This window comes from Bufo gargarizans, chromosome 6 (genome assembly GCF_014858855.1).
Source record: "Bufo gargarizans isolate SCDJY-AF-19 chromosome 6, ASM1485885v1, whole genome shotgun sequence".
In the NCBI taxonomy this organism is placed as follows: domain Eukaryota; kingdom Metazoa; phylum Chordata; class Amphibia; order Anura; family Bufonidae; genus Bufo; species Bufo gargarizans.
This window is the reverse complement of record NC_058085.1, coordinates 53,763,969-53,785,538: the sequence shown is the minus strand read 5'-3', so window position 1 is coordinate 53,785,538 and position 21,570 is coordinate 53,763,969. Positions and strand designations below refer to the sequence as shown.

Below are 21,570 nucleotides of genomic sequence, written 5' to 3'. Positions count from 1 at the left end.
AGTGATGTGTGAGGAGCAGTGCAGTTTCTAGGTAAAATTTCTCAGGGCGAGTGCGAGGACTATGACATAGTGGGAATAACTGAGACATGGCTGGATAATAGCTATGACTGGGCAGTTAATGTACAGGGTTACAGCCTGTTTAGAAAGGATCGTCAAAACCGGAGAGGGGGAGGGGTCTGCCTTTATGTAGAGTCCTGTCTAAAGCCCACACTCCGGGAAGATATAAGTGAGGGACATGAACATGTGGAGTCACTGTGGCGCTAAAAACAATAATAAATTACTAATAGGAGTTTACTATAAACCACCTAATATACCAGAGTCCACAGAAAATCTACTACTAAACAAGATAGACGAGGCAGCAAATCATAATGAGGTGGTTATTATGGGGGACTTCAACTACCCAGATATAGACTGGGAAACTGAAACTTGCATATCTCACAAAGGAAACAGGTTCTTGGCAATAACCAAAGACAATTACCTCTCCCAACTGGTTCAGGACCCGACTAGAGGGACGGCCATACTGGACTTAGTATTAACCAATAGGCCTGAGAGAACAACAGACGTGCAGGTTGGGGGACACCTGGGAAATAGTGGCCACAAAGTAATAACCTTCCAATTATCATTCAAAAGAACGTTTCTACAGGGAGGAACAAAAATACCAAACTTCAAAAAAGCTAAATTTAGCCAACTAAGAGAGGCCATAGGCCTAACTAAATGGGATAAAGTCCTCGCAAATAAAAATAGAGCCACAAAATGGGATATCTTTAAAAGCATCCTAAAATCTCATTGTGAGGGGTACATACCGTATGGGAATAAAAGGTTAAGGAACAAAAAGAAACCAATGTGGATAAACAGAACTGTAAAGAAAGCAATAAATGACAAAAAGAAAGCATATAAAACACTAAAATAGGAAGGTAGCACGGGAGCACTGAAAAACTATAAGAAAAAAAATAGAACATGTAAAAAACAAATAAAAGCGGCCAAACTAGAGACCGAGAGATTAATTGCCAAAGAGAGTAAAACTAACCCTAAAATGTTCTTCAATTATATAAATGTTAAGTATAAATCTGAAGGTGTCGGCCCGTTAAAGAGTAATGAGGGGGGAGTCACAGAGAGCGACAAGGAGAAAGCAAAGCTGTTAAATATTTTTTTCTCCAATGTATTCACTGAGGAAAATAAACTGTCAGATGACATACCCAATGTCGAAATAAATTCCCCATTAAGTGCAGCAGCGACTTAAAAAGATTAAAATAGACAAATCGCCAGGACCGGATGGCATACACCCCCGTATCCTAAGGGAATTAAGTAATGTCATAGCCAGACCCTTATTTCTGATATTTGCAGATTCTATATTGACAGGGAATGTCCCACAGGATTGGCACATGGCAAATGTGGTGCCAATATTCAAAAAGGGTCCAAAAACAGAGCCTGGAAACTATAGGCTGGTAAGTTTAATATCTGTTGTGGGTAAACTGTTGTGGGTTTTCTGAGGGATGCTATGTTAGAGCATCTTAACGGAAATAAGCAAATAACGCCATATCAGAATGGCTTTGTGAGGGATCGATCATGTCAAACAAATTTAATCAGTTTGAGGAGGTAAGTTGTAAACTTGACAGCGGCGAATCAATGGATGTCGTGTATCTGGACTTCTCCAAAGCATTTGACACTGTACCACATAAAAGGTTAGTATATAAAATGAGAATGCTCGGACTGGGAGAAAACGTCTGTATGTGGGTAAGTAACCGGCTCAGTGATAGAAAACAGAGGGTGGTTATTAATGGTACATACTCAGATTGGGTCACTGTCACTAGTGGGGTACCTCAAGGGTCAGTATTGGGCACTATTCTCTTCAATATATTTATTAATGATCTTGTAGAAGGCTTGCATAGTAAAATATCAATTTTTGCAGATGACACTAAACTGTGTAAAGTAATTAACACTGAAGAGGACAGTATACTACTACAGAGCGATCTGGATAGATTGGAAGCTTGGGCAGATAAGTGGCAGATGAGGTTTAACACTGACAAATGTAAAGTTTTGCACATGGGAAGGAATAATGCAAGTCACCCGTACTTATTAAATGGTAAAACACTCGGTAACACTGACATGGAAAAAGATCTAGGAATTTTAATAAACAGCAAACTAAGCTGCAAAAAACAGTGTCAGGCAGCTGCTGCCAAGGCCAATAAGATAATGGGTTGCATCAAAAGGGGCATAGATGCCCGTGATGAGAACATAGTCCTACCACTTTACAAATCATTAGTCAGACCATGCATGGAGTACTGTGTACAGTTCTGGGCTCCAGTGAACAAAGCAGACATAGCAGAGCTGGAGAGGGTCCAGAGGAGGGCAACTAAAGTAATAACTGGAATGGGGCAACTACAGTACCCTGAAAGATTATCTAAATTAGGGTTATTCACTTTAGAAAAAAGCCGACTGAGAGGAGATCTAATTAATATGTATAAATATATCAGGGGTCAGTACAGAGATCTCTCCCATCATCTATTCATTCCCAGGACGGTGACTGTGACGAGGGGACATCCTCTGCATCTGGAGGAAAGAAGGTTTGTACACAAACATAGAAGAGGATTCTTTATGGTAAGAGCAGTGAGTCTCTGGAACTCTCTGCCTGAGGAGGTGGTGATGGTGAGTACAATAAAGGAATTCAAGAGGGACCTGGATGTATTTCTGGAGCGTAATAATATTACAGGCTATAGCTACTAGAGAGTGATCGTTGATCCAGGGATTTATTCTGATTGCCTGATTGGAGTTGGGAAGGAATTTTTTTATTCCCCTAAAGTGAGGAAAATTGGCTTCTACCTCACAGGTTTTATTTTGCCTTCCTCTGGATCAACTTGCAGGATGACAGGCCGAACTGGATGGACAAATGTCTTCTTTCGGCCTTATGTACTATGTTACAATGGCATCCTACTAAAGATGGGATAATGTGTGGACGCAAATATAAATACATAAATCACTGCGAAAGGTGCACCACAATGATATGCAACTGACAACACTGGCTAATCCCTCAAGCTGATGTTAAGAACTGAGACTTTAGCCAATGCATTAGTCAGGAAGCCCTTTTGCACAACCGTCAAGGTATCTCAGCATGGCATGGGTTCCTACCACTAAGCTACCTACAGAGTGTGAACAACGGTCTGAGAGGTGCTATAATACAACTTACAGCCAAGCTCCCACATACCTCCATAGTGATATCACTCAGGCAGTGGGAGAGATAAGGCTGTAAGCCCCAGCTATAATAGGCCATGTGACACAGGCACCAGGTGCAACAGAATGCTACCAGCAGTACGCAATGGCACATTCTAAACATATTTTAAAAAAATAACTGAAATAAAGTGGCCATGGGGGGAAACGCTCAAAACCCCCAAACACTGTTACATGTTTATAACTGGGGGAGCAATTCCTCTGCATGTGATCCTTTGCTAACGGCAATCTCAAGCAAAAATGCATACAATAGAGGATGTTCGCAGCGGACCACATGCACCACAAAGGCATCCTACACAAGATGGGATAATGTGTGGACGCAAATATAAAAATACATAAATCACTGTGAAAGGTGCACCACAATGATATGCAACTGACAACACTGGCTAATCCCTCAAGCTGATGTTAAGAACTGAGACTTTAGCCAATGTATGTGGTGCATGCGGTCTGCTGCCGTCATCCTCCATTGTATGCATTTTTGCTGGGGATTGCCATTAGCAACGGATCACATGTGGAGGAATTGCTCCCCCCGTTATAAACACACTACCAGTGTTTGGGGTTTTTGAGCATTTTCTCCCATGGCCACTTTATTTCAGTTATTTTTCTTGATATGTTTAGAATGTGCCATTGTGTACTGCTGGTAGCATTCTGTTGCACCTGGTAGCCTGTGTCACATATGCTGCTATAGGTGGGGCTTACAGCCTTATCATCTCACTATGGAGATATGTGGGAGCTTGGCTGTAAGTTGTATCTTAGCACCTCTCAGACCTTTGTTCACACTCCATAGGTAGCTTAGTGGTAGGAACCCATGCCACGCTGAGATACCTTGACGTTGGTGCAAAAGGGCTCCAATGTGTTCCTGACTGGAATACATTGGCTAAAGTCTCAGTTCTTAAAGGGATTCTGTCACCTCTTTTTACCCTATAGAGATGCGGACATGCACGGCTAGATCGCCGCTAGCATGTCCACAATATACTTGTCCCATATCTCTGTGTGGTTTTATTTAGGGGAAAAAATGGTTTCATATATAGATACATGAACCTGGTAAGGAGCCCAAGGGGCTGTACTAACCGTTCTGGAGCCCAGCCACGCCCCACGTTTTTTAAATAAATGGGTCCCCACGCATTCTGCAAAATTGCGGAAAGAATGCGGACTCATTCATACAGTCATGTGAATGAGTCCTCCAGTTGTGGTAAAACTACAACTCCCAAGATGTACACTTGCTTGGCTGTTCTCAGAAATCTATAAAAATGAATGGAGCATGCTGGGAGTCGTAGTTTCACCATAGCTGGAGTGCCGGAGGTTAGCCATCACTGTCTTAGGATGACAGTTACCAGAGAGTAGCTAAAGTAAGGTAAATGTAGAGGTTAATAAGACCCGACGACCAGTGATTTCCGTACATATGAATTCAATCTGCTTCCAATAAGGCTGAATAAGTGGACACAACCACCAGATAAGGGAAAAAGATCCTGGAGACATACTGCATCTCCAACAAACATTCGGAACATTTAGGAAGATCTTATGAAGGAACTCTGGGTTCCTGCACCACCTAGTTAGCATCTTATAAGAGTTTTCCTGTATTTGCCAGAAAAAACAAGTGAATAATGATTTAAGACCATCATTGTCTCTTTAGTAAAAATAGAATCAAGTTCCCTTTCCCAACCTAAAAGAAAACTAGGTTTGGCTGGTGCTTTGTAAGACTCTAACCCTGGTTTCACACCTAGGCGTTTCTATGCGCGTTTTTGTCGCGCGTTTTTATGCACGTTTTTTTTATAGTGAACGCGCGTTTGGGTGAGTCTATGGACCAAACGCGCGTCAAACGCGCCAAAAAAAGCTCCTGTACTTGTTTGAGCGTCGGGCGTTTTACAGCGCGATCGTACGTGCTGTAAAACGCCCAGGTGAGAACCATTCCCATAGGGAATCATTGGTTTCTCTGTGTTGAGCGTTTTACAGCGCGTAGGAACGCGCTGTAAAACGCTCAGGTCTGAACTTAGGGTTAGCCTCCGTAAATTTATGAGAGGAGACCTTTCGGAAGGTGCGGCAGTAAGGGGTATTGTTCAAGCCATGATGACTCCATGGCAGTCAAATGTATAGTTAGAAATTCTTTGCATACGTGGCGGAAATGTGAGATGTGTAGGAAACAAAGTCTGTTGTACTCCTTTTCATCTAATAATGTGCAAAGGTCCAGGATCTGTTGTTGCTAAAAACTTCAGCTATCGTATGATTGGGTAATTTATCCTAAAATGATGGTAATGGGTTGCCACTGTTTACTGGATATAGAAGTTTACGTGTGCTACCAGAGAAGGTACGCGGTTTGGAAAAGAGGTAAAAAAAAATGAAAGACTGTTATGGTTCTTCTAACAGTTGAGCATAATTTAGGCATTGTTGGAGGGAAGGAGCGCAGGCACCAAAGCAAAGTTATTTGCTCACATATGAGAGAGCCGCGTTAAGCTTCACTGTATGGGGAAGAAGTACCTATACCAGTTGGAGTCCCCCATTTACTCAGGGGGTTTGCCCTGTAGTACAACAGAAGGTCAGGAAAGGCCATGCCCCCAAGGTAGGGTTTTAAAATCAATTGTCTATGTGAAAGGTGTAGAAGGCCTATTCTTCCAAAGAAACCTAGTGAGCAAACAGCGAAAGGTGTCAAAGAATGCTTTAGGAAGAAAATCTGAACTGTTTGAAGGACGTATAGAAGCTGGGGAAGAATATAGGTCTTTAGGTCCTTTTTTCTGCCTATCCAAGAAACACAGGGTAATTTGAGTGATTCCAGATGGGTCTGTACTTTGCAAATCAAGGGTACATAGCAGAGAATAATTTGGTAGGATCTTTAGTTAGGAATACTCCAAGATATTTAATCTGGTGGTCTGGCAAATTGTTGTATTGTTATTTAATGCATTGTACAACCCACATAGCTTTGAATGGATATGACAGGGTTAACATTCTGGAGTCTGCATCTGTAGGAAGCTAAGAGATGGACTTAAGTCGGCCCCTAACTCAGTTGGTGAAGTTAGCCCCATCCTAAATCTGTACCCCTCAAGTGGGAATTAAAGACAAGAACCTTATTGTCAGCCTAAGATTCCCAGAGAAATTTTGGAGATAGAGATCGAAATACTGCAACCTCTATTCTTGCTTATAGCCCATACGTCTCTATCTAGGAAGATTTTCACTGTGAATTGTTTGGAACTGAGTTTGATACCATTGGATATATTACAGCTGTCATTCTTCACTTCAGTAAAGTGAGACTTGTCTACGTTCTAAAACTGTCCCAGTTACTGACTCCAGCACCATTCACCGACCACAGCACCTACATCTCCTGCTATACAATACTTATAACACCAAGGGCACCCCAACTGCCATCAGGCAGGAGCCCCAATGACAGGATGTGCCCTAAAGGAAGAAAAGGGGCACCCTCCTATCACTGCCCTGGACCTAGGGAGCATTGTTCCAGCCAGAGCCACTATCACTTCCACCCTCCATCTTGCTTCTCTGGGGCTTGCAGCAGATCCCTTTGACATGTAAAATCCATGATAAACCCCTAGGCCAAATGTGCCATTGAAGACGTGGATGTGTTTGACCATACATATAAAACTTGTTTGGCTCACAGCTGTCTACCCTGATCACCACTGCAAACATGGGGAAGCATCACACTTGTATCATTGAAATGTCTCATGGCAGGTCAAGCTGATAACTTAGGCCAAAAGTTATGTAAATGGTCTTTTTTTTCATTAGTTAAAATTTAACAACTGAGCAACTTTTATAGGACGTTAATAATTGTTAGACTCCAAGAACTTAGTAAAAAAACATTATTTCTGTACATTGTGTTACAGAACATGGAGGCACCCGCATTGTATCTGTGTCTCTTCGTTCTCATCTTTCTTCTAATTTTTACATGGAGGATGCACAGAAGACGTCTCTCTTTGCCTCCTGGACCGATCCCTCTGCCATTTGTGGGGAACCTGTTTCAAGGAAGTTTTTTACTTTATGAGTCTTACCTCGAGGTAACCCGACTTGCATTTTATTATATTTTTATAGGTGGGTTGTTGTATATTCTCATCTTGGTAGAATATAAAACAAGTAGATGTAATTTTGTATGGAGGGTATTATTAAGTTCTGTGGTGGCCCTGAGCCATACCATGCACAGAGCCTCAAATCTGTCACCATCACAACAAAATACTCTGCATATAACTGAAGATAAGGTGATGTATGCCGCTATATGGTTGGGGGCACTTGGGACAATTGTAACCTTTATTTGCCTAATAAAGTGAACTTTAGAGGCTAACATTGTAATCATTCACTAGGGAGCCTTTACATTAGTACTGATGAGTACTGTCTACACTAATTAGGCAATGCAAAAAATATAAGTGACCATGGTCTTGGCTACACTCTTCCAATCGTATAAATCGGAAGGCACTACTGTGCGGTATAGTATCTCAGCCCCCTTTCCCTTTAATACCAGAGACAAGCTATGAGCAGGTATAGTATTCTTAGGGGTCAGTCCATGCTAAAAGGGGTCATTTGGCCATGTCTAGGTCCGAATTGTGATGGTGGAAGAAATCAGGAATACACAGGTGAAACTGGAGCAAAAAGGATTTAACTGTTCACAAATGAAGCAGCTCACAGTTTTTCCATTGTGTTCAACTGTATCTGTGTTCTGATGATGCAAGTGCAGTGCAGATAGGGATATGCGGCATCTTTAACAACTCAAATTTATCTCACTAGTTGTCCACTGTTAGGTCAATTGTCCATGCCTGCCACTACCCTCCTACTTACTATGCTGCCCAGCATCCTCTGCAAGCTGGTGTCTCCATTGCACCAGTCTCTATTCCTGCAGGCATGCTCATCTGTGACTTCTTAAAGGACCAGAGCACAAATCCTTCCCCAGCCAATGGATGAGTGCCCCTGAGTATGTAGGACATCCTCTCTAGGCAGAGGGTGCCTGAGCCTAAGGTTCTCTGTGACCAAAAAAGGTGCTTCAGCGATTTCTCTTGCATCTTACCTGCATTATCCAGTCTGTGTTCGCTTCCCACCTGTGCACTCCTGGCCTCACAGTTCAGCTTTCAGTTCAAGGTTTGCCAAAACCCCCATAATCCGTATGTGACTGTACCTGTGGTTTTTGGTAAGTTTTTTTGAGTGTTTTCTGAACCTAGAGCCCTTGATGCTTGCAGTAGTTTTCCTGATCTCAGTCAATCAGCTGCAAACTCTACTGGGACTATCCCAGGAGGTAGCGCTCTGGTTGCGAACCTGCATAAAAGTCCAGATCCCTGTATAGGGATTAAAGAGTAAATACCAGGGGAGCGCCATAATAACACACTTAAGGCTTAATCCAAAACCAATACAATTAGTTGGCACAATGCAATTCACATTCACTGATCTGTAACACCCTCAATGCTATTTACAACAAAACGTATCTTCTGCGGCTACAGTATATTAGGTTGGTGACTGTGACTGACATATTGCGCGAAAGTAGTACCTAATTTTGGATGGTGTATCATAAAGGGGTGTGGTTTCACTTACAGGGAGTAGCTTAGGGTACTTTCACACTTGCGTTTTTTCTTTTCCAGCATAGAGTTCCATCCTCCATGCATTCTGAATGGAGAGCATTCCATACAGGATGCATCAGGATGTCTTCAGTTCAGTCTTTTTGACTGATCAGGAAAAAGATAAAACCGCAGCATGCTACGGTTTTATCTCCGGCCAAAAAAACGGAAGAGTTGCCTGAATGCCGGAGCCGGCATTTTTTCCATAGTGTCAGATCCGGAATTCAAAATACCGGAATGCCGGATCCGTCCTTCTAGTCTGTGCATACCAAAATGCCGGATCCACGTACAGACTGAAAAAAAGGTGAAAAAAATAAATGCCGTATCTGTTTTTCCGGATGACACCAGAAAGACATATCCGGCATTTCAATGCATTTTTCTGACTGATCAGGCATTTTTCAGACTGATCAGGATCCTGATCAGTCTTACAAATGCCATCAGTTGGCATACGTTTTGCCGGATCCGGCAGGCAGTTCCGGTGACTGAACTGCTTGCCAGATCACTCTGCCGCAAGTGTGAAAGTAGCCTTAGTTTTGCTTTGCATGTATTGTGTTACATGTTGCATATATTGTGTTGTCTGCCTTTTTGACATCCGATGCAACCTTACATATTGCTTTTCTCTTCCAGCTCTGCAAGCAATATGGTCCAGTCTTCACTGTTTGGCTCGGCAATACACCTGTGGTTGTACTCTGTGGATATTCAGTGGTTAAAGATGCCCTCATAAATTATTCCCATAGATTCAGTGATCGTGGACCTTTGCCAATAACAGCCAGGTTGGCAGAAAGATACGGTGAGAGCTATGAAAGTGGAAGTTTCAGGAAACAATTCTGGTATAAAATGGCATATGTTCTATTTGGATGAGAGGTTGTCCTATAGACAAAGTGAAAATGGTGCCAAACCACTATAATGCCACATTATGGTAAAGGGCATAGAGATCTAGTCAGAAAACTCTACTTGGTTGCTTGAAGCCATCCATACAATTTAGATATTTGTTAATAGATTCCATCTATTTTCAGGAAATTAGTCAATAAGTGTATCCCATAGTTTTACTGGTCATTTTTTAACCATTATGATCTATCTTCAGGTGATAATTTCCACCAAATCCAAAGTGCACTACACATTTATATATTTAATTCCATTTGCATACACTACATCTATCAAATTCAACCATTGGACAGGAAGGTAGGATGAAGAAACAGAACAATCCAAGTTTACTGTGTTCCTATGAAAGAAGTATAAACTCTATAGGGTATGCACCAATCTACCAATTAAAAACCACCATCCCTCTTCATTGAATTTATCAGTCATGTTTCTTGATTGAGAGTGTTGTGAATTCTTACATGTGCCCCAACAGCTCGGCCATTATCGTCCTCCTCGCATTCCTGTGTCTGGCTGTAAGCCAACAGGCTGCAGAAACACATAAAAGAGATCAGAGGGAAACTGAGACCTGTGTTCTCTGCAAGAACGATTGCTCTAAGAACATGCAGAAAATGTTTCAGACAGAGAAATTCTGTGGGCAAGTGTATTTCCTAGTTAGAGGGTCAGTTTTACTGTGTAGCCCTTTACCTTATCTTGATTCCCCTCTCAAGGCTAGCATAGTAATCAAGTTATACACAGTATTATTTAAAGGTACAGCATTGTACTGCAGCTACAGCATAATAGTTACATATAAAGGCACTGAGCTGGCAGTTACAGTCTCAATTAGGCACACATCTTGGAAGTTAGAAGCATTGGCACACATTACTTAAGAACTCACAGAGCAACTCACGGTATTTAGTATTCAAATGGCCACCATGACTTTACACTGTCTCTGGTTGTACTTTCAAGCAGGGATGACATGACTTTGACCTGCCTTCAGTATACACAATGCCTTCTCTGGTGAAAAATTATCCCTGGCTGATCACAGTGATACAGCAGTCTGGTCCGAGATTATAGAGGATCTGTCCTTGAAAAGCTGCCGGGAGCCTGAATCTCTCACTAGGGCTCCGTTAGCACAGCAGCTCCCTGAAATATCTGATCGTAGGGGATACCAGGACTTGTACCCCCACTGATGTGTAAGATCGTGTACCAGGTAGGGCTCCCCAGGATACAGCGAAGTCACAGACAGGAAAAGCGACACAGACACCAGCATTTGTGCAAAAACTGAAATTTTACTAACAGTAGTAATAAACACAGCAATACCAGTAGTAACAAACACAGCAATATAGAAGTATACAAGATACCCTATACTCCAGGCTCAGAGTCACTGTTCAACCCTAACATGGCGGCGCACACAGCAGATCCTGCAAGTTGATACTGAGCCACAGGGGAACAGACCTGACCAATGGCACACACGACAATTGGCCTACAAGTCAATAGCGTGCCACTGAGTCACTGACCTGAGTATATACTGTATCCGCTGGTTGCTCCAAACCGAACAGCAAGCCCATGCCACAACATGTGATCCTGCAGGACCTGTAACTTTGACCCTCTGTTCTGATCAGCTTCCTGACGCCAATGCTCCTCCCTAGGAACAGAATCTGGATCCACACAGTCCTCTCAGACAGCTCACAAAATGACGGACTGCTTCTTCTCCAAGCTAAGTAACTTCACCTCTTATGGCAGCCCCGACCGTTGCATGGCTCTTTCAGCCTTCTGGGAACCAGTCCTCTCTCTCTCCTGGATGCCATCTGGATCGCTGACAGCCATCAGTCACTTCCAACAGTGACCCTGGCCACTCCAAGTCCCACTGACGCGAGGAGGGCACACAATGCCCAGACATGTCTGCTCAGCTCACCATTTCCTGCTTCTTCACAGCAGTAGCATGAGTCATCATCTCCACCATCATCTCCACCTCTTTATGCATATTCAAATACTTAGCAAAACTTAACTGTGTGGGGAAACAGCAGCCTCTTGTGGCAAAACTGCTCAATGACAACTCTAACAAGTAAAAACTCACATCAACAGAATTAGAAACCATATTTAAGCAATGGTGGCCATTTTACCCTCTTACAGATGTGATAATGATGACCTATCCTCTGGATGTCATTATTATTATTTCCAGGACAACCCCTTTAAGATGTTGGAAGTGGTCTGCAATCACTCCACAGGGTTCTTAATGACTGCAGGCAGGGCCCAACGCCTCAGATGTTAGTGCTAGTTCAATACACTATTTATCTTTCCCCTGATGGGTCCCTTGTACTCCATAATTTCACAGACTCTACTCCCCGAGACATGCCAAAGCACTTAATTTTTTTATTATTTTATTGCTAAAACTGATCTTCGGCAATTTCATCTAAAGACTGTAGATTGGAATTATACCAAAGAGGGGTGCATTGAAGCGATCCTTTGATGGGTCCCTTGTACTCCATAATTTCACACACTCTACTTCCCGAGACATGCCAAATAGTCTGACTCCACATTAGTATGGAACCTGTGCAGCCTGATCAAGACCAGTGACCTGAACAGCCCATTGTGCCCCCTGTTTGCAATACAAGCCAACTTTTAAAGGTGCAGTATCTGTGGCAGGCACAGCACTATAAAGTGCATTTTACGCTGTGGCATTAGAAGAATTTTGGTATCTCAGAATTTTAGTCTAACTATACTGTCTATAACTCTGTAATTCCTCTAGCGCTGTTCTATGGAAACAGTAGGTTTAAAGAGCACACCAAAAGCTTCAAATAACTTCTTTATTAACTTCAACTTTTCTTCATATATAACACTGCTGCTTCCACAGCAGATAGTCCACGTACATAACACGTGTTGAAAAGATATCACAAAATGGCGGTATGCATAAGATGGTGGTTCAACTGTTCAATCTTGTCATTTAACATAAAATGGTGGATATACTTCTCTCTTGAGTGTCTGTACTCTCACTTTAATTTATTTAAGCATTTTATGATCTCTCTGAGAGGTATATCTGAGGTCTTACTAATAGTTCACTTGAAGTATGCAGTTAACAGTGCCTATTTGCAGATTGGTTGAGTATGATCTGGTATGGTTGTAATTGTAGTTTGGATTGCAATATGGAATTTGAATTTGTATGTGAACTTTGTAGTTTGCATTTGGTGGAACTGTAAGTAAACACATATATATCTACTTCAGTATACAGTTCTAAACACAATACTAACAATATGAACATTATATAACTTGTTTTAAATACCTATATTGGCCTCTTGTTCCCATAAAACTCAGCTCTCAGTGGAGTGAATGTCTCTTCAGCGCCTGTCTCTGGTGAATAATATTTATAGCAGCAGGAGCTAGGGGAATTTCCAGACAGGCTGTGTGTGAGGCTGGCTGTGATTGGTGAAAACTCTTGCTCTGTAAGAAGCTGGCTGTGATTGGTCTAGACTTCTGCCAAGTAACAACAGATTAACACAATGCTTTCTGTTGTTTCTGCTGTGTCACTGCTTACCTTACATTACAAAATGAATCTTAAAGGCATATTATCTTTTTCTGCTTCTGTAAACACAAAATATAACAGTAATATGACATCCAAAACATGGTGTCACAGTAAATAACTCTGCTTTTGTCTTTAACACATAAACATAGGAGCTGTATTAAGGCTATTGGCAGGTTTAGCTGTATATACATATAAGCTATACTTGCAACCTAGGACAGGTCTTAGCTGGCCAGCTACACTCCCATGAAAATTACCTATAATTCTATGTTCTTAGTGGTAGGACTTGAACATGAATTTGAGGAATTTTCCATCAGGTTCTCAACTTCCAAGTGTCTTTTATCACTCTCAGGTAGAACAACTAACTTCTGTATAGGACGTTCCAACTTGAGTGGAGTAGTGAGACGTTTTCCTATTTGTAACAACACTCTTCTTACTAGTTTGTCTTCATCCTTTTGAACTTCTAGAAATGTGGCCAATTTACATTGACTTCTAGGTAAATCTTCTTTTTTCACTAATACTATGTCACCAACTTGGACATTTCTTCTGGGTGTTTGCCATTTACTTCTTAGCATAAGATTGGCTAAGTACTCTTTCCTCATCTATTCCAAACTGTTCTGATAGATATTGAACTCTTTCCCATCTCCTTCTGGCATATAAATCCTCTTTGGTGATCTTGCCAGGCGGTGATAGTATGTAATCAGACTTAAGGTGAAGTAGATGGTTGGGAGTTAAAAGGTCCAAACTTCAAATCCAAAGGTTGGATTGTTGATGTTATCAACTGTAAGTAGACATCTGTTAACAATAGACATTACTTCATAGAATAGGATCCTAAGTGAAGCATCATCTATTCTTCCGGCGTTCTTTTTCAACACTGAACTTAACGCATTTCTCACAGTTCTGATTTGTCTTTTCCAAACTCCTGTATGGCTTGCACGTGGAGCATTCATATGAAAATTACACTGTTTTTTTTAACAAATACTCAGTTGCTTTTTTTTCATCGATCTCTTTTAGAGCTTTCTTTGCTCCGAAAAAATTAGATCCTTGGTCAGATCTAATCTCTCTGACGGTACCTCTAATGCCTATGAAACATCTCAAGAATTGATAAATGCGTCAGTTGACATATCTTCTAACATTTCCAGGTGAATCGCTCTGGAACTCAGACATATAAATATTAGTCCATATCTCTTGTACTCCTTGCGGTTTTGCTTGGTGATGAATAGGCCAAAGCAATCCATTCCGCTATAAAGAAATGGGGGTGATGGGTTTACACAATCTGCCGGTAAAGCTGCCATTCTTTGTACTTCGGTAGGTCTACGCACCTTTCTGCAGACTACACATTTCTTTATATACTTTGCTATAACTTTGCTTCCTTTCACATCTCTCAAACAGCTTTGGGTAAAGCTTCTTCCTTGATGCAAGAATATGTTGTGTTAGTGATCAATAATCAATCTTGTAAAGGTAGAGTTTTGGGGTAGAATTGCTGGATGCTTCACTCTGCCAGGTGACAATGCATTTTCCAGTCTCCCTCCGACCTTCAGTATACCATCCTGCAGAACAAGATTAATGTAATGACCGGCAACACGCACAGGGAGGAAAAAGGGAAAGTCCTGCCCAAGGGAGAGGGAAAGGTGGTGACCCCTAACTCTCCTTGCGGCTGGCACCTGACTGCCCTGACGTCCCTAGACGGGTTCCTCACCCGTGCGGCGATCACGTGCCTAAACCCTGGCTTTCCCTGAAATGAGCCCTAGATAGTGAACGGGCCGGTGGGATCGCTAGTCCGCACCACTGCACTAAGAGGGAAACACCAGGGAGAGGACAGACAAACACAGACAAACACAAACACCCAGGTGGACGACAACAACTGTCCACAAAGGTCCAACAGGGATCCGGAGGGTAGCGTTCTGGATCAACTACCAGAGAACGCAGCAACACAGCTCCAGTGGGTCAGAATAGATGTCCAGGCAGGAAGCTCTATATCTGGCAACCAGAGAAGTGTGAGGGAGGAATATAAGGAGGATTGGGAGTGCTGGACAAGGAACAGCTGAGAGAAGGAGCTACGGATCCCTGAGTGAGCCAAAAGGGTTTGCAAAGCAAACCCAGAAAGCTACAATAAGGAAACATCCCTATCTTACATAGAGCGTGCAGCCAACCGCTGCGACCTCCTGACCCCGGGTACAACGGAGTCAGGCGTGGCTCTTGGCACCCTCGTGACAATTAAGCTTGTACAACGGGTGGTTGTTTGGAAGCCTTTTAGGTTCTTGACTAAGTATCTTCAACTCTTCACTGTAGAATCTCTGTTGAATGAGTCTTATGACTGTTTCTTCAGCTTTCATTCTTTCTTCTACATTCAACAATTCCTTCTTTCTGATTCCCGTTGCCAAACGTTGAATTCCAGCTACTACGTTTATGACTGCATTCCATTTTGAACAACTGGCTAGTCTTTCAAGTATGGCATCTTGACACTTGGCAGCAGTGCTCAATGTTTGTACAACTTTTACTTCTGGATAACCCATAGATAATTCTGTGTAACCTTTACTGGACGTGATTTCCTTTTCCCAAAGGAACTCTGGGCCTGTGAACCAATTAGAATTTTTCAATTCTGTTACATTCAGGCCTCTTGAAGCATGATCTGCTGGGTTATGCTTTGTGTCAATGTGATGCCAATGTTCCGGATTTGTTAATTCCCGAATTTTCTCAACTCTGTTGGTGACAAAGATATGGAATCTTCGAGCTTCGTTGTTTATGTATCCTAGGACAACTTGTGAGTCTGTCTAAAAATATTCTTCATATATTTTCAATTCCAATTCTTCTCTCAGAAACGTGCTTACTGATGATGAAACTACGGCTGCTGTCAGTTCAAGTCTTGGCATTGTCTGAATACTGGTAGGTGCAACTCTGGTCTTCCCCATAACCATGGCACAGTGTATCTTTTATTTTCCTATTACTCTGATGTAGGAGCACTGACCATAACTACTGGTATCTGAAAAATGATGACGTTCTATTTTCTTGTACTTTCCGAAATCATGAGGTACAAAACATCTGGGTATCCGAACTTCTCTCAAGTTTTGCAAGTCTCTCATCCAACTCTCCCACCTTGGCCTCAAATTTTCAGGTATGGGCTCATCCCATCCCAACTTCTGTCTGCATAATTCTTACAGTATTTCTTTTGCTCTGAGGGTTACTGGGGCCAAGAATCCCAATGGATCAAATATAGAAGCCACTGCGGAAAGAATGGTTCGTCTAGTTGCAACTTTCTCTTCAATAGATACTTCAAAGAGGAACTTGTCGTTCTCTACATTCCATCCCAATCCAAGTATGTTCTGAACTGGAAGATGATCATAATTAAAGGGCTTCAGCTGGAGGATGAGAGCGCTCACTGGCCCTGTCAATCAAGTGGAGGAGGGGGCGTTTTTTCAGACAGAGGATGTGGCGGCTACTAGCAAGTCCGCCCAACTTGCTGGTAGTGAAGAAATTTACATATCACAAAAGTATGTTTTTTACTGAAATTACTGCACAGCCCGAGGTAAGAGAGGTATATATGAAATCTGCTTACATTAGCAAATATATTTAGGTCAAAAACTGAAAATTGGTGTTTGGGGGGTGACAGAAGCCCTTTAAGATCTACATTCTTCGTTGTAGCTGCACGTTCAAAGTCACTGATGGATTCCACTACCTCTCTGTTGTTTGAGTTGAATTTGTGAAGGCAAAGGTTTCCTCTTGCGCATAACTCTTGGCTTTCTTTCACTAGTTTGATTCCAGATTCTGTAGACTCTAGACTTATGAGACCATCATCTACATAAAAGTTTTTCTTCAGAAAATTTGCTGCTGATGGGCAATCCTTTTCATTCTGATTAGCCAGGTACTTCATACCATAATTGGTGCAACCTGGTGATGATGCTGCTCCAAACAAGTATACTTTCATTCTGTATTCTGCTGGCTCTGTATCTGTATCTTAGTCCTCCCACCATAGAAACCTCAAGAAGTCTCTATCTTCATTTTTCACATGAAACTGGTGGAACATCTTTTCAACGTCACATATGACCGATATGGGATACTTTCTGAATCTACAAAGTACTCCAGGCAGAGCGTTTGTAAGATCTGGTCCTTTTAGTAGATGCAACACCATTTACTTTGCTGAGCAATCAAATACTACTCTAATCTTATCTGGTTTTTTTTTTGAGTGGTAAACACCTTGATGTGGGATGTACCACACTTCTCCTTTAGGTTTGTTATTAACTTTCTCTGCATGTCCTTCTTCAAGGATGCCTTCCATATATTTCAAATAATCCTGCTTGAATTTGGGATCTGCTAGGGCAAGATTTCTGTTATTTGGCAGACGAGGTCGTTCTCTAAAAGGTAAGGGCATTTCAAGATGACCTTCTTGATTCTGCTGAATACTTTCTTCTAGAGTATGTACGAAGTTTATGTCTTCTTGAGATACACTCTTTTCTTTAGAACTTATGTCTGCAAAGTCGGATTCAAGGATCTTGATTACTTTTGCTGGACTTACAGTTGGTAAGTCTTGGACAGATATTCGATGACACAATCCTGTCACCTGTCTTGAGTTTGCGATCTACTATTTTCCTCCAACAACACCCCATCCTAGATCAGTTTGAACAGCATAGGGTTCACCCTTTCCTCCTGTGATTACCTTTCGTGGTACCAAGGCTTCGGGACAATCATAGCCTATCAACAGCCCAACACCAAACTCCTTCAGCGGGAACATTTCATGAGATATGACAGATAGGTGCTCCCATTCATTGGCTGTTTCACAGGTAGGTATGCGATCTCGATCTAAAGGTATATCTTCTTTTGTATAAGCTGGAGGTAGATCTAATGTGCAGTTTGAGTGAAGTCCTCTAACTCTCAGTCCTTTCACCCTTTGACTGTTCACTAATGTGTATCTCCCCGTCATTGTGGTGAGTTTGAGCTTCACTGGTTCTGTAGCCACTTGTAATTTCTTGCAGATTTCTTGATCTGCATCTGGGCATCCAGTAGCGCATAGGCGTATACCTTCTTGTTCCTCCTTTTAGGATTTGAAATGCACAGTGGTACAACCATTGATGTGCCATTGCTCTCTCCCTCCCTCACTCTGCAAGAGAATATCCATACTTTCTTTCCTTACTCAGTATCTTTAGATATTGAGGATTTATCTTTCTTTGGACATTTTTCATGTAGGGGTGTAGGATGGCGTCCTTTGCAAACGATGCATGTGGCCTTTTTTTTACACTCCTTAGTAACATGGCCTTTTCTTTGGCATCCGAAACACAGTTGGTTATCCAGCACACTTATGTATGGAGTGGTTCTCTCCGCAGAACATACACTTGAAGGTAGTCTGAAGATTTGTCAGTTCTGTCTCTCTACTGATCCCAGTAGTGGCTTTAAACTTGCTCTCATAGATATCTGGACCTTTTAGCTGCTGTGTTGGTTGCAAAGCTAGATGCTCTTGCACATCTTAGATCTCTTGCAGGCCTTTCTTCTAAGGATTTTAAGACGTAAGATGATGTTACTGGATTACATGCTATCCGTGCTTACTCATTGACGAACTCAGAGAACTTTTTAAAACTTGGGAAGTTCTTGCCTAGATCTAACTGTTCAGTCACATAGCGATTCCATCTAGAAGCTACTTCTTCAGGTAGCTTATTTAGAATCCTCTGGTTTTCTAGATAATCGTTCAGTACTTTTAGTCCTCATACATGTAGGATGGCATTGCTGCATGCTTGCAGGAAGTCACCATACTTTTGGAGAGAAAATATATGTAGTGTTATCTGGTATGAAAATAGACACTAGCAGCGGCGCCCTTAAGGGAGTAGGGTCAAACTCCTAAAGTATATAAAGTTAAAGGATGCGGGAACCGCGCTCTAAATACAAAGTAAATGTCAGTGAGTCTCTCCTGCAAATATAGGGAAAAAATCCGGTAAATTGTCCAGTTGATGAAGATGGAAAGTTCACTGGACCAGGATGTTCATAAGATGTTTAAACAGTTCCCCTGCTACTGATCCGTAAGTAGCATATCTGATCTTATATAAATGACCAAGTTCCGGACCCAAATGAGAGGTGAATGCTGCTGGAAAATGTCAGTAATTCATCCACAGACACCTCCTGCTAATCCACAGATCTCGTGCTGAGTATCCAGCCTCTAAATCCAAACACCGAACCTTCAAAGGAATAAAGACAGATGGTGCAGTACCCTCGGTATCTTCAATAGTAAGGATTTTATTATACTTACAATCAGGAAGTTTAAAACTTGCACATAAAGGCCCGACCCGGGTTTCGCTGTTCGCTTCGTCAGGGGCTGCGGTATACTGACCGCTGCAAACCACGAGTGGAAAGTACTCTCCCACCCCGGAACTGAAACGGACTTCCGTAATCAGTCACATGTCAATCACAATGTCGGCTATTCAAACTATAAAAGGTGCATTCAAAATCACAAATAACAATCACATATAAATATAAAATCATATATAAATATAAATAGACATATAAAATGTTCAAGGTATAAAATTCAATATATAAAAAATGTATATATAAAACGGAAATATAGATATCATATGGATCAAGCCATACAGACTGATTTAATATCCCACTCAATATTCAACCCTCGCGGTTGTAAAGTGCCCATCTCAAAAATCCATTTCGCTTCTATTTTATTAATTTGTGTTGCGGGATTACCTCCTCGCCAATGTTGTTTAACCAATTCAATACCACAAAATTTCAAACCACTGGGGTCTTTCTGATGCACTCTCTTGAAATGGGCAGAGACACTATGCGTCTCCAAACCCTTTTTAATATTTCTAATATGCTCTGCCACCCTTACTTTGAGCTTCCTTAAAGTCCTACCTATATATTGGAGCCCGCAAGGGCATTCCAACATATAGATGACCCCCTTAGTTTCACAAGAAATGTTACCTTTAATTTTTAAGACAGTTGCATTGGAGGTAGACACAATCTCTTTTATTTTTGATTTTTTCTTTTCGTCCCTAGAGCGGTTCTTACAACAAGGGCAAAAGCCGCACCATGTGAACACACTGCAGGATTTAATAGTACTGGGAACCTCCTTCACAAAACTATGTATAATACGATTCCTAACAGTGGGGGCTCTTTTATAAATAAATGGTGGTTTCTTGGGGATAAGATCTCCAATAGTACAGGTCATTCTTCAGAACATTCCAGTTCTGATGTATGATCTTTCTAATTTGGGGGCAAATAGCAGAATAAGAAGTAGAAAAAGCAAATTGATATTTATCCCTCATGATTTCTTTCTGTTCCTTTGAATCATTATTTTTATTTATTAACACATCATTATCTAATTTTATTTCTTCCCTTTGCTCATATAATATTTCTTTTTTATATCCCTTTTCAATGAACCGATCTATGATAATATTACTTTGATTGTCATAGTCTTTAATATTGGTACAATTTCTTCTAATGCGTTTTAGTTGGCCTTTCGGTACATTACATAACCAAGGCTTATAGTGACAACTACTGCTTTCAATGTACCCATTACGGTCAGTTGGTTTAAAATAGGTTTTGGTTACGATTTTATTCTCCTCTAGTCTGATTTCAAGGTCTAAAAAATGAATAACGGTTTTGCTAATATCTTCCGTGAATTTTATATTCCATTCGTTTAAATTCAAATGCGAAATGAAATCCAACAGTCCCTCTTCTGTGCCATACCAAATGCCAATGCAGTCATCAATATATCTCCTCCAAAACTGGAGACTGCCGCCCTCAGTGTTTCTTCTTAGGGCAGGGGAGATGGTAAAATGTTCCCAATATGACATAAAAAGATTCACAAAACTAGGTGCGAATTTCGCACCCATCGCCACACCAGAAACTTGTAAATAATAATAATCGTCGTACCAAAAATAATTGTGTCCCAAACAAAACCGTATACAATCCAGGATAAATGCTTTGTGAGCCTCACTCATTCGTTCGTCACTATCCAAATAAAACCTAACCGCATCTATACCAATATTATTGGGTATTATAGTATATAATGATGTGACATCAAGTGTCATTAAAAGGGTATTTTCTGGGAATTTATCAAAAGCCTTTAACAGTTCCAAAACATGCCCTGTATCTCTCAGATAATAGGGGGTGGTGGTAACAAAACGTTGTAAAAAAATATCTATATATTCAGATACACGGCTGGTAATTGAGTCGATCCCAGAGACTATCGGTCTACCTGGGGGGCGCTCTGCATCCTTGTGTACCTTTGGCAAATAATAAATGGTTGGAGTTTTAGGATATAAGTTATTCAGATATTGATGTTCCTTCTGATTAAGGACACCTAGAGCTAGCCCTCTATCTAGAAGTATTTTTAATTCCTTCTTATAATCACTGACCGGATCTTTTTTTAGTCTCCTATATGTATTAACATCACTCAAAATTCATTGCATTTCAGTATTGTAATCTGCTATATTT

General features: G+C 41.3%; 1 protein-coding gene across 1 annotated transcript in view; it reads left to right on the top strand.

Moving 5' to 3' along the window:
- The window catches only part of LOC122940043 (cytochrome P450 2A10-like), a 76,831-nt gene that overhangs the window by 3,003 nt on the left and 52,258 nt on the right, over window positions 1–21,570 (top strand). Inside the window, exons 2-3 of the mRNA XM_044296343.1 lie at window positions 7,053–7,223; window positions 9,390–9,552. Coding sequence (XP_044152278.1) covers window positions 7,056–7,223; window positions 9,390–9,552 — 331 coding nt within the window. The 5' untranslated portion in view covers window positions 7,053–7,055. The remainder of the gene's footprint in view (window positions 1–7,052; window positions 7,224–9,389; window positions 9,553–21,570) is intronic.